Source organism: Aplysia californica, unplaced genomic scaffold (genome assembly GCF_000002075.1).
Source record: "Aplysia californica isolate F4 #8 unplaced genomic scaffold, AplCal3.0 scaffold00615, whole genome shotgun sequence".
Taxonomy (NCBI): Eukaryota; Metazoa; Mollusca; class Gastropoda; order Aplysiida; family Aplysiidae; genus Aplysia; species Aplysia californica.
In genome coordinates, this window is record NW_004797885.1 from 258,171 (window position 1) to 274,098 (window position 15,928).

Here is a 15,928-nt window from a genome sequence, read left to right on the forward strand (position 1 = left end):
GGGGGGGGGGGCATAAAGCGAGAAAGAAAAGATTAACAAAGATGCCCCGAAATATGGCAATGAAACTGTGGAGAATATGGCACAAATATAATTCACTCTTAGTTAGGCATAAAATACCTGACTGCTAAAGCATCGTTATATTACGATAAAGCAGAAATAAGGTGTAGAAAACCTGTGCCAACACACACGAAGCCCATAACATACGGAAAAAGTGAACTTTGAAAATGAAACGTCCAAACTCCACTCAAGTCTCTAGATATAAGAAAGAAGAACAAAAAAACAAACAAAGAGAAAAACCCCAAACAACTACGTGTTTTCATTATGTATCCAAATAAGTCGCAAAAAGAGACACAAGCTTCAAAATACAGGCATTATCAGTCAGGGATAACACTAGCATAAGCATATTATTATTATACTCCCTATAAATGGAAAAGGTTGAAATTTCAACAACTGGTACTGGAATTTTATCAGTACTAGTAAACAACTATCACGTGGCCAAAGCAGTACCCCGACTGTTTGTCAAACGCATAAAAAATAACACTTATTTTTGAAAAGATAACGACTTTATCAAGGTTTATAAGATAACATGTGAAGACAATATGCAACTGAGCAGAAACAGTTAAGTAACAGATGTTTAATTTTAAAATGCCAACAGCTAATCAAGTTTTGACATCATGTGTTTTTCAAATTCACCTCAAATCTAGACATTTGGGGGTGAAGACATGAGGAATGGCAAATTCATCTTTCATCAATATAGTTCAAGTAAAGGCTTATATATTTTAGTACATATTTATTTATTTAAACTATTAGCAGCCTGTCATGATTATCCCTGTTAATAAATGCTCTTCACACATCAAACATCACTTTAAACTAACTACAATATCACTTTTTTCACACATTAGCCATTAGTGTACTCTCTATAATATTATTAATATAAACTCTATAAATATAGGAGCAAAACTGACTATGCCTCTTGATATGCACGTTGTCTATAAGCAAGTATGATACCTCTCCTGCGCAGTTACTTCTTGTAAGTCTAACATCTGCCCTAACATTTCCCAAGCCACTCTGTCACAAAAAAACAACCAGTTCATGATCAATTTCGTTGCTACAACATCAGATGTGAAAGAGAATCGGGAACCTAACTTCAAGCTGTTCAAACATGATGCAGAAAGTACTCATACAAAACAACATAACATGCTGATGACTGTGAAGGGCACAGACTCAGGTTAAATAAAGTGCAGAAAAAAATGAACCAGAGAAGGGTACAGACAATGCATGTGTGTAGGTATCTGCTTATATAAATATTGTACATCTAATATATGCACACATAATGATATATAATAGATATTAAGTGTGTGTGTGTGTGTGTGTGTGTGTGTGTGTGTGTGTGTGTGTGTGTGTGTGTGTGTGTGTGCGTGTGCGCGCGCGTATGCAAATCTAAACATTGTACATGTAATAGATATACACGTATTTAAGCCATCCTCAAAAGGTTGGCTTAAAAGCACAGCAACAACTTTGGGTACCAAGCTTTTTTGACTTTTTGCAATCCACAGTAAGTGTGTTTTTTTTTTAACTTTCAAGTTGACAAAATACTCCAAAAACTTGAACAAGAAAGTTGATTAACATAACTCCACTATTAGGAGTGACATGTTTGTCATGGTACAACATACAGGTAACAATGATACGGTTGCTTCATTATCTCTTAATGAAAATGCTACGCTAACAATCTTAACTCATGTTGGAATACATAAACATATTTACATACAAACCTTGTTGGGTTTTGGTTTTTGAGATCAACATAGGGGGTGTTTGAAGCACTAGATAAAAATACACACAAGGAGACATGAGTGTCCACAGGATAGTCACCACTAAATTTACTATACTTTCATAGCTTTAGTAGGTGGCATGTATAAAGGTGACATCATTTGATAATAACGTTCTCTTATGCTGAACCAGCCAATGAATGCCTATAATTGTCTTTCTACTATGAAGACAAAAAAATAGAGCACACTTTCAGCATGCCGCAATTTAATTTTGATAGCGTCAGAAACTTTTCTGTTTCAAAATGAGGTGTTATATATCTTATCAGAGATTGTATAATAGGTCTCCTTGTAAAGCTGACTTCTTCAGCTTGCCAAACAATTTTTACTGTTTGTGTCTTTACTTGCTTGTCTTCTTTTTTTGGTTTGTAGTTTAAGATGCAACTCATTTTGTGGTGCTATAACAATTTATTTGATTCAAAGACATGATTATTTAGACTCCCAATGATAATTATCATGCCTTATAAAAAAACTGCCATCTAATTACACTCTTTATAGATTATCTACTATTTATAAATACATAATGTGGAGCCAAATATATTTAGCCTTTCACGTATAAACATACACTTTTTTTTCTCAATATGACTTTTAAAATCTCAGCCAACGAACAAGTGCAGACAGGTTTAGTGCTCAGTATTTGTACAAGCAGTATATTTCACCCTCTCCAAGCAGACAGTGCTTTCAGTCGGAATTCAGAGCAAAGTGCATTCGTTTATATTTACCTGAGGCTCTCCATCTGTCTGTCTGTGAGGCTGTCCCGAGCACCCAGGTCAGTGAGACTTCTGGTCAGTGCGGTGCCTGGACTACCAAAGTGGTCAACACCGGCTCCACCAATTTCTCCACCCCAGGGTGACCTTGGACCATGAGTACCTTGGGAAGGGCTGATGAATAGCAATGTGTATGTATTATATGATATGTACATATGTCGTTATTGATAACTAAAATAACTCCTATCAGTTATGGGGTACGGTAAAAATTAAAACCCGGCTATCCTCAAAATTACTTTCATAGATAGAAGGTTCTATCAAATCCAGCAGTATAATATGACTTACATAGTACACATGCATTAAGTATAAAGACTGAGGCTGAAAACATACTTCAGGAATGTATCTATAGTATTCCTTGTTCGTTGGATAATCTTTCCTGTTCTCAAAAATAGAAACGAAAGTATTCACTATAACCACACACTGCTTTTTGACATACTTTCAGCATGGTTCAAACCAGCAGCAGGGAAAATTAGTTTTAGTCGAGTTCCACTCCTGCATAATCTTCAGACTATTCAATTCTACCATCTTCAAGGGTGAAGAATTTTCCTTTTCATGTAAATAAAATTAATTCTCCAAGTCGCATGCTATGCTTTCTCAATTACACGTTTTCAGGGGGGGGGGGGGGGGGAGGTATAGATCTAAAGAAAGGTCATAAATGTTCAAAAGCTCTCACTCTCAAAAAGACTTTCAATTGTACCCAAATGTGGTATGGAAAATATCTGCACACAAACTTACCTGAACCTAAAGTCTTTTGGAAGGGAGAAACCATGAATAAAATCTAACTTTGACTTCATCACTTGCTTTTTGAAGTCTTTCCTTGTGTTTCCATAGCCATTGAAGATGTGATCACAGAACAAGAGCCGCCCATCTGCATAAATCTGGAAACAAGAAGTAGAGAAAAGAAGTCAGGGTTGGAGACAGGAAGGAAAATATAAGATGAGTCAGTATTTGAGATGGGGCGCTCAGATAACTTTGTGCAGTATCTAAATAAAGGACACTTTAAAGGCTGTCAATATCAAGCTGGAGAAGTCAAAGAAGATACAAATAAAAGGACAATTGATTGTCTCTCACGTATACCTTAAAACATAGAAAATACAGGCTCTATTCTATCCACAAGTTGTTTGTGCATTCAAGTTAATTTCCGTTGAGTATCTTTTTCTCAATTCTCAAAAGTGAAAAGAAAAATTAACTTGTAAAGCCAAGAAAAGTTAACCTGATTTGAACTGAAAGCCCTCACCATCATCATCATCATTATCACTGCTGTCTCTATGATAGTCATTGTTGTCGTCTTTGTCATCAACCTCTTTTTCAGATGCTGTGATTCTTATTCATCTTGTGCACTAGCACTTGTACATGACTATAACCACCAGTTCTTCCGTTTCTCATCCAGCCTTTCATCTTCATATTCTTCCCACTCCAATTTTTTCTCAATCTATCTTCATTCACTGTATCATCAAAATGAAAATAAAAAGAACATCATCATCATCCAGTGCCAGATCCGAGACAGACATCGGTGATCATGGTTCTCCATTCATTCCTCTGCTCAGATGCTCTCAAAAAAGCTACGTTTCCCTGATCTTTCCCTGTTACCCATTTGTTTAGGGTCCCCAAGTAGATTGTTCTGGGCCTACCCCTGCCTCGTTTGCCTTCTATTTTGGCAGTGAGAGCAAGACGTTCAAGACCTTAAAAAGGACATAGACAGAGAAAAACCAAAAAGGTGTTTGATTCAGAAGGAAGGAAGAGTTTACCAGAAACATTCCCGGCACGACGTTGTGTCTCGTGAGCAGTAGAGGCTGAGTGTGGTCGGAGCCCTCCATGGCCGTGTTGATGTCGTATTTGAGGATTCGGAACATGTCGGACCGACACTGCATGCACGGTCTGGTGCGGTTACGGTTTTGGTTCTGATGGATCTGGTTGAGCATCATCTCTGCATGGTTGGTCTGAGGGTAGCTGTGGAAATGTTAAGGTAACTTTGTTATACATTGGACCCCCATAAAGGCACCAAAACTAACTTTGGTCACATTTCAGTTTGGCCAGAATACTGGTTTACAAACTTTTAATGGACACTACTTTCTCGTTGCTGGACTTCAGATAAGATAAGAAATACAGAGGAAGGAAAACGCAAAACCTCAAAGTGTGCTACATACTACCCTTCCCCATGTGAAACCTTTGGCAAACTTCTCCTGCATTCTCCCTCTTATCCTTATGATTATTCATGCCAAATTTATGAATGATGAGATCTATTTCTTTTAAAACAAAGAATCAACTCTTACAGCTACACCCCCTCCCTCACCCAAAACAAAAAGAAAAAAAATGAATAAAAAAAAAAAATGATTCCTCTTTTCTTATAATCAAGGATCATTAGCTCAGGTCAGGAAAGAAAATATGGTACACCCTCTCCTCTCCATTTTCTACACTGACACTTACAGTGAGGAGACCACCACAATGATCTGTAATTGATTCCGTGGGGCGGCCTCGGCCACGTAGCGCTCGTACTCTACGTCCGTGATGTATGGGATGCTGTGTCTGCTGCACCGACACTGGGGCCTCGCGTCAGACAGCATCTGCAGAGTCAACAAAACATAACCTGTCTTGAACTTCAATATGTTCTAATTACACACCCATATGTTCACTATTTACCCCACTGAACTTTTTCCTTTACTTCAGTGAATATGACAATGTTATAAAACAGGAGGAGTGAAATAGCACAATTAGATTAGAGAAGAGAAAAAAGAAGAACTGTATCCTGGACCAAACCAACTACAGTTGAAATTGTTCAAAACTGCCACAAATTGTTGAAAAAAGAAAAGTGGTTGTCTTAGACAGGTGGACATCTTGGACAGAGTCATTGTAAACTACAAAAAAAGCAAGAGAGGAATTGGGAAAGTGGCCATTTGTACAGGTGATTGTCTAAGACAGGTGGCTGTTAGAGCAGGTTTGACTGAAAATACAGTGATGAGGAAGAGAGCCATTGAGAGTAAAACTTGAAATCACAATCATGCCTTAGCAAGCACAAGTTCATAAATATCTAGTAAATTATACATGAAAAACGACAGAATATTGTAGAAAAGCTATTGCACTTTACACAATTCTAGCAGTTAGTGAAAGGAGTTCAGCAATGACCCACCTGCATGCGCAGAGCTTGAGGACAGTTGTTGAGATTTGCCGAGAGATTTTCTCGTTCAGGTAATGAGACAGCTGTGGGTTGTCGGGACACAGACTTTGTGGGACTACTGGCTGACTTGCTCCTCAGGGTGGATCTTTGAAGAGTAAAAGTCAATGTATGAAAAAAATGTGATTGCGACATTTTTGGGTGACACACAAGAGTCAAGGAAACAAGGCTTTTTGACATTGAGAAATTTCATATTTGAAATTGTATATTATTATGATTCCAAGTTTTCACAACTTCAGCATGATGGATAACATAGAATACTGTGTCATCATGTTTAAGTTTGATCTTTTAACAAATTGTTGAGTCTTTTATGTTATAAGTAAGAGCCAAAAAGCGTTTAATCTTCTCCATATATTAGAAAAGAAAAATAGAAATAGAGGACAGTGAACAGTGCAAGTTATTGTAAGAAGAACATTATTTGTAGTCTCCAGTCATATTATATTTCCATATTTTTTTTTTCAACAGACATTTCAAGTTTGAAAGATATGTCAATAAATGTATATCTCATATTCATTGTTTTTGTAACCCAAATTTCCTTATTCCTCTGTTCATTTTTATTCGATAAATGATTTATTATCTTCATTCAAGCTCCATGCAGTTTTCATTCAAATCATTCAATCTTCATGTGTCAACAACAGGAAAACAAATGACAGGCACAAAAAACATAAGAGATTGGTCTCATAATCTCTAACTGATGAGTTCTTTGTTGACTTAGCAAAGACCGACAAGCTCTAATTGCTGTTGACACTGTACTTGAAAAGAATGATGATGGAAGCACTTGACTAAAACTATTTCTGTTACAATGATATGACAGCTGTGCCAACGTTCATTTTAGCTGTTGATAAAGATACTGGAGCCCTTTACCAAATCAACTAGCAGTTGGCTTCAGTTTTCACACAAACAAAGCAGACACACCAGCATTTACAGTGTAGCTGTTAGGCACTTCGACAATGCAAACAGGAGATCCAGGTTCAATTCCTAAAGTGGAGAAAACTTTATCTACATAAAAAAAAAAAAATTTGACACTCACTCAGAGAATCGAGACAGTTTGTCACTCAATGTGGATGTGAAAGGGCGTCCGTCTTCCACTTCTTCCAGATCAATTTCAATATCGACTCCCTCTACTCGCTGATCAAATTTGACTGTTGGTGAGCCCGTGTTCCTGTTTGGAGAGGTAGCATCAGACCCAGCACTGCCACTTCTCTGCTTCATTACGGACGCTCCTGGGAAATGAGCACAAGATAACAATAAGGACAATAGCTCGTATTAATTCTCACATGCTTTGTTCTCAGATAAAGTAAGAGAGAAAAGGAGGGAGAGAGAAGGAGAGAGAAAGAGAGCAGGGTGATAGAGGGGAGAAGTAGAGAGAGAGAGAGAGAGAGAGAGAGAGAGAGAGAGAGAGAGAGAGACAAGGGCGGGGGAAACTTTGATTTGGTTTGAGTTCATCAACAACAGTCCACCTCTTCCGACTCTCTTTACTCCTAAAAGGTGCAATATACTGGCATAGGTAAACACAACATAATGCCAATTGTTTGGTTTAGTATATTGTTCACCAGCTGTTCAGATGTACAAAAATTAGCTTTTTGGGCTCAGAACATTTGTACAGTGTGCCAATGATATGACACTCACGTGAGGGCGCTGAAGGCACACGGGCAGTTCCAACAACAGAATCCTGTGCACTGATGCCAAGTGTGCTGCGCCGGTCCTCTCTCCCATCTGTTGTCTTAGCGGAGTAAGCACCCATTCGAGACTTGCGGGGCGAATCGCCAATATGTAGCAGAGTTGGTGACTTGAGGCCGATTGTAACTCGATAGTGCTCTAGCCAGTCATCTACTAGGTTTCTGAAAAAATTTGATCACCGAATACAATAAGAATAAGAGGTGAAATTATTGCTGGTGTAAAAATGGGGCTGTGTGGGGTGGGGAGGGTGTCTTAACCTAGCAAAATTTAAGAAGTTGTACAGGGTATCCAAACAGACATGTCATTCATTAAACAGAACACTAACTTTTGTAAAATAAATCATAAGTCTGAAACATCTGAGTTTCTGAGTAGGACAATGCAATCTAGTGTAGTGGTATACTTCCAGTCATCAGAACAATTGCCACATGTCATCAAGAACAAATAAGGAAAGCAGCTACATAGAAAAGGAGCAGAAGTGGTAGACTAAATCAGAGATTCCTAGAATTCCAGGGCTTTTCACAACTGTGACACCTCTAGTCTTTTTTTTATGATAGAAGAGTTCCAATAAATCATGCAAGAGTTTCCTCTAGGTAAGAAAAAAATTGTTGAATAGTAAAAACAAGAAATATTATTCCAACAAACAGGGCAAGTATAACAGGAAAAAACCTGTTTTCTTCTGCTGTGGAATTGGTTTCAGACAAGTTTATAGATTTCAACAATTTAATTCATCTGGTGAAAGTCAGAGACAATATGCAGGGAAGAAACATAATACATTAAAAAAATGTAAGTGTACAGTGGGTTTCGCTACAAAGCATTTCAAACATCCATGCAATGGAAGGAATAACCAAATATTCAGAGTCACAGCCCACCATCACAGCCCACCATCACAGCCCACACCTTCAACTCACCTGGCCTTTCTCTGAAGCCTGGCCAGCTCCTTGTCAGATTCCAAATCATAGATAAGTTTCTCCTGGTTGTCCACGGACCGCACAAGCTCTGCCAGCTGTTTGGTCATCTTTTCTTGCTATGAAAGAAAAAAAAGAAAAGAAAAAATATCATCTTATGTATCCTTTAAGAAAAGTTTTTTCTTTTACAATAACACCGACAAAGACCTACACAAAACTTTACACAAACTTAGGAAACTCTGAAAGGACAAACTCATACAAACAAACACACATAGGCCCATCATAACAGTTCTTGGTCCTGATGTTCACTCTGTGAACTTCAAAGGCAGGGTTAACAAGAGACTGAAGAAATATGATCATCAAGACAATATTACATAATTGTTGCAGTTACATCAAGATCCTAAAGATTATTATTCTATAATCACAAAGCCAAAGTAATACAAGCCTACATATTGTGTAAAAATATGCATCTTTGCCCGAACTTATGTGCAAATGCAGGCCACAAGATTCAAGTATACATATAAATTGTATTCAAAATCTGTGAGGGTATTCAAATATCTCTGCATAATATTCTTTGGCTTACCTTTTTCCGCTTTGATTTTGATTTCGTTTTTGGAGCAAACAATCTCAGTAGATCTTTCGCTGCTTTTGATGAGAATGTGAAGGTTGTGAGCAGCTGATCCTGAAATGAGAATAAAATAACATGAGTATATATTTCCATAGTTTTCGCGAAATGTGTACAAAATGAATAAAATGGATGTCTGTACACTGCAATGTACACAGCTTCATGCAGAAAATGTAGAGTAAGAATCACAGAATCAAGCTCAAAAACACATTAAAATTTTTTTAAAGGAGCCATTGGTTGTTTATTGTTGCAATCTTGATTATCAACTTATATACTCCCCTACCCCTCCACTGTGCATGTGCATGTGCGTGTGCGTTTGTGTGTGTGTTTGTGAGGGTGTGTTTGTGTGGGTGTGTGTGCGTATGTGTGTGTGCGAGTGTGCGCATGTGTGTGTGTGGGTGTGCATATGCGTGGGTGCATGTGTGTCTGTGTGTGTGTTTGTTTATGTGAGTGTGTGTTTCTGTGTGTGTGTATGTGTACGTGCATGCAAGTGTTCTGCATTTGTGTGCACGTGCGTGAGTGCATGTGTGTCTGTATGTGTTTGTTTGTTTGTGTGTGTGTGTATGCGCGTGCATGTGTTCTGTGTTTGTGCAACTGGACAACAAAGATTTATCCATCTATAAAGCCAAGAACTATGAGAAAGCCTACATTTTCATCAGGCTTCACATCACAGGCCCCTGGGGTGGCGCTGACAAAGAACCGAGTCGACTCCTTCTGGCAGGAGAACAGGATGATGATGTAATTCTCGGAGACACAGCGGAAGCCCAGGTGTTGGTTCATCTGAAACACACAAACATTTAAGTAGTGAGTACATTTTTTTCTTTTTACAACTGGTCTTCAAGTTCGAGTTTGAGCTAAAAAGAAGCACATCAACACAATGACTATAAATTGGTTTAGGGAAAAAGCAGACTGGCACCCAGAAAAATAATAAAGGAAAAGGCCCCAGCAGTGGCATCTCCATAACTGCCACCAGTATAGAAGCACGGCTGTATTAGACAAAAGACATTTTGGAAGGCAAACTTCACACTGTGGGCTTTTGAGGGTTGAAAGAACATCATGATAAAAGATGGACTGGAGTCATGACATCATGTCTATGCCAAAAAGGATGTGATATAGAGTAGCTCCCTTCCAACAGCGGAGTAGTGCTCCCTGTAAGAGAGACGGTAAACTATTTACATTTACCGAGCCACCAATATTAAAGATGTCATCATCATTGCGTTTCTCACCCTGCATTAAGGTATAGGCCACGAACAAATACACTTATAAAAGATGTAAAGAACTCAAAAAGGATCATCAAACTAACATAATGTCCACCCTCTCACCTGAAAGCTGACAGGAGATGTAAGCTTAACCTGGGCCTGGGGCCACTTCCAGTGACGGATGATGCGGCCTTCTCTGTTAGCGATGTGTCCTCCCTTGTGAGTAGAAAGGAACCTGAAGAAGAAGAAGAATAGATTCATACAGAGAAAGAAAAAACAACTTCCAATATTTCTCCAATGGAGAACTTGTAAAACCTTCACAACCCGATTTGGTCACATTTATACATCTGACAACAGATTATCGCAATTCTGGCTTCAGAGGTGCCTGGGAGGAGCATTCTCCAGCAGCTCAACGATGACAAAAAAAGTGATAAGTGTACACTTAAGATATAGACCTGAACAATGCTAAAGGAATGCTATTAACCTTTACCCAAAAAGAACAACACTTTGCCATTGTAAACATACAGAGAATGTACAAGAAAAAAGGTCTGAAAGCACCGACTTGATCTTGTCAAAGGAGATCTGTTATAGGCTTAGCACCTTTTGTCTGGCTGTTCTCTAGCAACTATACAAGTGTTAAAGTACTATGTTTTTCTCCCTCACCTGATGTTCCCGTTCATGTGATAGCAGACCCCCCGACCACTTGGAGTGAAGGTCGCCAACATCCTCATATCAGGATCGTCGTCATACACGATAGTGTAGTAGCCTGGACGTCCAAAACCTGCAGCAGACGCAACGACCGCTGGCCGACCTGATGGGTAACTGGGCAGTTGGTTAAGGAATGGGTTCTTTTATCTCCTTTAGTTTCTACTTACACCAGGATTTATTATTACAGTTACTACTGCTAAAAACATGTAAAAAGGCAAAGGTAAACAATAACAGCTGGATGCTTGTTGAAGTAAAAGGGAAAAAGCCAAAAACCTGTTTCAAACAATATTTCTGCTCCCCCATCCCCCCCCCCCCCCCCACCCCAGCCAAAGAGTCCTCTCCCCTCCCCTCACTCTCAAGGAGTCCTTCAAAAAGTCTGATCTTTGCCTTCCATGAAATGACTCACAGGACACAGTGTGTCAAAATCATCAGAGTAATCAGATTATGGCCCAAAACATAATATTAAAAAATATATTTGAAGATCTGCAAGGCTTTCTTTGTATAATGTTTAAAAAAAAAAAAAGCAACTTATAATAATATTACATCAAAGTCCAACCAAGCAAGAGCTATCACTTTACTTGTCCCTCTCTCCAAGATCATAACCATACATGCACGCTCGTATGACCTTATGCAGTTGCGAGCGTTGTAAAACTTTTAATAAACTAAACTAACTATACATGACGAAAATCAAGTGCTAGATCTGAAACAGACATCACTGTTCATGGTTTGTCACTCTTTCCTCTTGATCTTTCATAAACCATATGTGTGACATCGTGGTGAAATAAGGTGCTTGTCAAAATAATGAAATAGAAGAAACTGGCATTTTTCTGTCCGTTTGGTAATTTTTATCGAATTTTTAATTTTCGACTCAATTCCTCTAGAGTCCATTTAAAAACATAGTTTAGGGAGGATTTTACTGAAAAAAATGTTGATTTAAGGCACGAAATATAAATTTTCAGTTTTCAAAGACTCTCAAGCTTCGGAAGTTGCCAAACTTTGGCAGACATTTTCTCACTAATTTTACAAATGAAACATGCGACCCCCACCTCCTTCAATCGCAAATACCTCGACTTCTTTTTATGATATATGGGTACTTTTCCCCCCAAAAGCAAAACAAATGAACACCCTTTAAAATTATACCATTAACTCCATATGTCCAAAAATTGACGAACGCCTCATGATTCCACCGCATCCTGACATATATATGTTATCCTGGTGCTCTCCCATCTCCTCATCTGTTCAAGTTACCAAAGTAATTCTTTTTTAACAGCATAAACATTCATGACAGAAATCAAGGATACTATGCAACCATTGTGCCGTCGATGTGACATGTCTTCATGAGTTGCTTCCCCTCATTCGAGTCGTCGTACATATGCGGTATGCGTGGCTTCAGACCCTTCATGCTGTTCATTGAGGCATTCTGGCTCGTCCTCACCGGAGATTTACGGTACTTCAGAAGGGTCTCTTTCCTCGTGTCACCATAGTAACGGACAACAACAGGGTTGTTGTACCCCATCTCAATCTCATGGGTTCGCTGCTCTTTTCTGAAACAACACATAGTTTTTAGTTGAATAGAGGACTTCAGAGGTTATTTCTAATTTGCTCTAGACATAAAACTACATTTACACAACCAGTCAAACTAAGGAGCTTGAGCTTCATAAAAACAGTCTTCTGCATGTGTAGTATATTTAATTTCATTCACAACAAAACAACAAAGCAATAAAATCTTAAGATAATGATTCGCAATTCAGAATAACTCATTAATTTGATGACAATAAAGTTCTCTGTATGGCTGTTCACAATTGCACAAGACTTCACCCAGGATCAAGAAGTTTGGAATGTATATAACAAATCAAATACAGTCTAACCTCCTCTAACAGCCACCTGTATAAGACAATCACCTGTACTAAGGGCCACCTCCTATTTCTTCCCTTGCGTAAATTCTTTTTTACATTATAATAACACAGTGTAAAGCAGCCACTTGAATAAGACAACCACTTTTCTCCTTGAAAACAGGTAGGCGTCTTTGACAATTTCAACTGTATTTCGATGAAGCTATTATCTTATGGCATTCTAAACAAGTGTGAGAGGACACCTGAGCGTTTGTGAGAGCCAGCATAACTGTGAATGTGTGCTAAAATGTGAAACTGAGTGTTTTGTAAGCGTGCATATGTATGTGTGTGAGTGTGTCTTGACAAGTGTTTCCTTGCATTTGTTGACAGGGTGTTATGTGTCTGTGTGCATGATGGTAAGTGTATATGAGTTTCAACACGAGAGAGCATGTTGTAAGTGTGAGTGTGTGTACATGATGACTAATTCATCTGTACAAGTTTACGAACGTGCATGAACGGAGCATGTATTTGTGTGTGTCAGAGTCTGTGTGTGTGTGTGTGCGTGTGTGAATGTGTGTGTATGTGTGCATGTGCATGTGAGTTTGTATGTGTGTGTGTGTGTGTGTGCGTGTGTGTGTGTGAGTGTGTTTGTGTGCGTGCATGTCTATGTCTGTGTGTTTTGGTGTGTGTGTATGTCTGCATGAGAGTTTGTGCGTGTACATGTGTGTGGGTGTGTGTGTGCGCAATGGTATTTAGCATGTTTTTTTGTATGCGAGAGCGCGCCTGTGTATGTTACACTCACATGTCTTTAAGAGACTGTAGGAGCAGCTGTAGACACCATTCCATGATTGCCTCTTTGGCTAGCTCTTCCTCTCGGCCTTTCTGCACTATCCAACCTGGCGAAAGAGAAAGAAACACACGTATTGACACAAAGTACAGAAAACACATACAACACTTCTGAATGCTACTTTGGTATGCACATACCAGTGTTCACTAAGCTATTACTTGTGGAAAGACATCCAGCCCTTGACAGGATTGTAATTGCAGCAACCTGTCATTTCTTTCACATTGAATTCATTCATTAGTTTTTCTTGTTTCAGCTAGGAAAAATTTAGTAGAAATTATCATTTATTGACATGCACTCTTTATTTGAAAAAAAATTGGAAATCACAAAAAAACAACAACAGAGGAAAGCAAAAGAAAACCCTCCTTTGGTTCCCAAGTGAAGAAAGGTTTTATCGAGCATCTTTGTTTGTCTGCGGGAATGTTGAATCCTACTTAGCCTAGTCAACCCTCACAGATGGGGTCACGGCATCCCAACTCCTGAATCATTGTAACACTATTGATGGAGCAGAGCCGTAAGACATTTTTGATACAAATACAACAAGTATGAAGGTTGTATTTAACTCATAGAGGATACGCATTCTGACAATTCAGCAACGCTCGGGCACATTAAAAGAGATGTATATAACTGCCTACGAAGGATAGTGGGGATCAAGTGGTACGATCGAGTCACTATGCTCAACGGTGGGAAAGAACAAGCCAAAGGCCAGTAAAGGAAAACATACAAGTGAAGAAATGGAAATGGATAGGACACACCCTGAGGAGACCCCTGACAAGCATCATCAGGCAGGATTGAACGTGGAACCCACAAGGAAAACGTAAGAAGGGAAGACCAAAGATGACATGGAGGCGAGCGGTACAAGCGGAAATTGAAAAAGCGGGGACATAAAGGAAACAGATAGGAAAAGATGCTCAGAACAGGCTTCGCTGGAGTAATGCTGTTGACGGTCTGTGCTCCACTGGGAGTTAAAAAAGGTGAGAGAGATATATAACTGCATTATTCACAAACACCTTTCTATTCTGTTCGTTTATTTCGTTTGAAACTTAAATAGACAAGCAACAACAAGCATACTATAATACCTTTCGTCTTTCTGAAGTGTGAATGATGGTTCAAAATGTGCTGCAACATCGGCTTTTGTCTGCTGCTGATCAGACAAATGGGAGTGGGTGGTTGGCGGGTGCTCTGGTGTGGTCTGTTCCTTCTTTCTATCAAACATCTATCGTCCTAATCACTCCTTCTTTTTTGAGTTTGTTACTCTCTTGTAACACCTCTAATTTTCGGCACTTATATGACCTTCTTGTGTTGCAAGTGCCGAAAAACTCTTACGAAAACTAAACTAAAGACATATGGGTCTGTTATGTTAGTGAAGAGTTAATAGTGGGGGAGGTTTGAATGTTGTCTGCTTACCTTTCTCCTCGCAGGCCTTGGAGGACAGCTGGAACTGTATCACAGACATGTAGTAGGACGGGTTGGCCATCGCTGTGGCTGCAGGACAGAACGGGGGAAAAAACAGTAAGTGAAACAGTTATCTTTATTATATGTGGTGAACTCAGGCGCTGGTCAAAATAGTGAAAACAAAAAAATCGGCATTTTCGGGGGGCCGTTGGGCAATTATTTTCTAATTTTCTTTTTTTTGGCTCAACACCTTTTAAATCCATTTAAATTCACATTCTTTGTGTGGATTGTACTGGAAAAACATTGATTAAAGGCACAAAAAATGTAAGTTTTCATTTTCCAAGGACTCTCAGGTTATGGAAGTTACCAAACTTTGGCAGCAATTTATTCACTAATTTTACCTTCGAAACCAGGCGACTCTGACTTCCTTCAATTGCAAATATCTCTGCTTCTATTCAAGATAGATGGGTATTTTTTTCACCAAAAGGAAGGCAAATGGCAGGCTTTAAGATAATACCAATAACCCCATATGGCAAAAAAATTACGAGCGCCTGATTCCACCACGTCGCAACACATGTATTAATTTATCTAATTGTGTATTTCGACTGCTTAGTGTAAGGCTCCGCCATACGTCATTTTGAAAAGTGATGTATGACGAAGTATGTTATAACACTGAGCAGTCGACTTATTCTTTCTGTATGCGTGGAGGTAGGGTGAGCGTGTATGAGTGTGTGCGTGTGTATGTGTGAGTATGTGTGTGTGTGTATCTGTGTGTATGTGCCTGCGTGTTTGTATGTGTGTGTGTGTGTGTGTGTGTGTGAGTGGTGTGTTTGTGCGTGTGTGTGGGTGCGTCTGTTTGTGTGTGTATGTGTGGGTGTATCTGTGTATATATATATATATGTGTGTGTGTGTGTGTGTGTGTGTGTGTGTGTGTGTGTGTATGTGTGTGTATGTGTGTGCATGTGTGTGTGTGCGTGT

The 15,928-nt window shown here is 39.0% G+C and overlaps 1 protein-coding gene across 5 annotated transcripts in view; it reads right to left on the reverse strand.

Moving 5' to 3' along the window:
• LOC101861687 overlaps positions 1–15,928 on the reverse strand; it is a 50,335-nt gene that overhangs the window by 11,179 nt on the left and 23,228 nt on the right. For 4 of the 5 annotated variants that reach the window (XM_013087647.2, XM_005107610.3, XM_005107609.3 and 1 more), the window contains 16 exons: positions 14,963–15,040; positions 13,514–13,607; positions 12,181–12,423; positions 10,835–10,993; positions 10,295–10,406; positions 9,621–9,752; positions 8,931–9,029; positions 8,351–8,466; positions 7,392–7,603; positions 6,793–6,985; positions 5,718–5,850; positions 5,018–5,154; positions 4,339–4,540; positions 3,326–3,468; positions 2,546–2,704; positions 1,009–1,068 (listed from right to left, as the gene is read on the reverse strand). In XM_013087647.2, coding sequence (XP_012943101.1) covers positions 1,009–1,068; positions 2,546–2,704; positions 3,326–3,468; positions 4,339–4,540; positions 5,018–5,154; positions 5,718–5,850; positions 6,793–6,985; positions 7,392–7,603; positions 8,351–8,466; positions 8,931–9,029; positions 9,621–9,752; positions 10,295–10,406; positions 10,835–10,993; positions 12,181–12,423; positions 13,514–13,607; positions 14,963–15,040 — 2,272 coding nt within the window. The remainder of the gene's footprint in view (positions 1–1,008; positions 1,069–2,545; positions 2,705–3,325; positions 3,469–4,338; positions 4,541–5,017; positions 5,155–5,717; positions 5,851–6,792; positions 6,986–7,391; positions 7,604–8,350; positions 8,467–8,930; positions 9,030–9,620; positions 9,753–10,294; positions 10,407–10,834; positions 10,994–12,180; positions 12,424–13,513; positions 13,608–14,962; positions 15,041–15,928) is intronic. The other variant, XM_005107612.3, reaches the window with a different exon arrangement.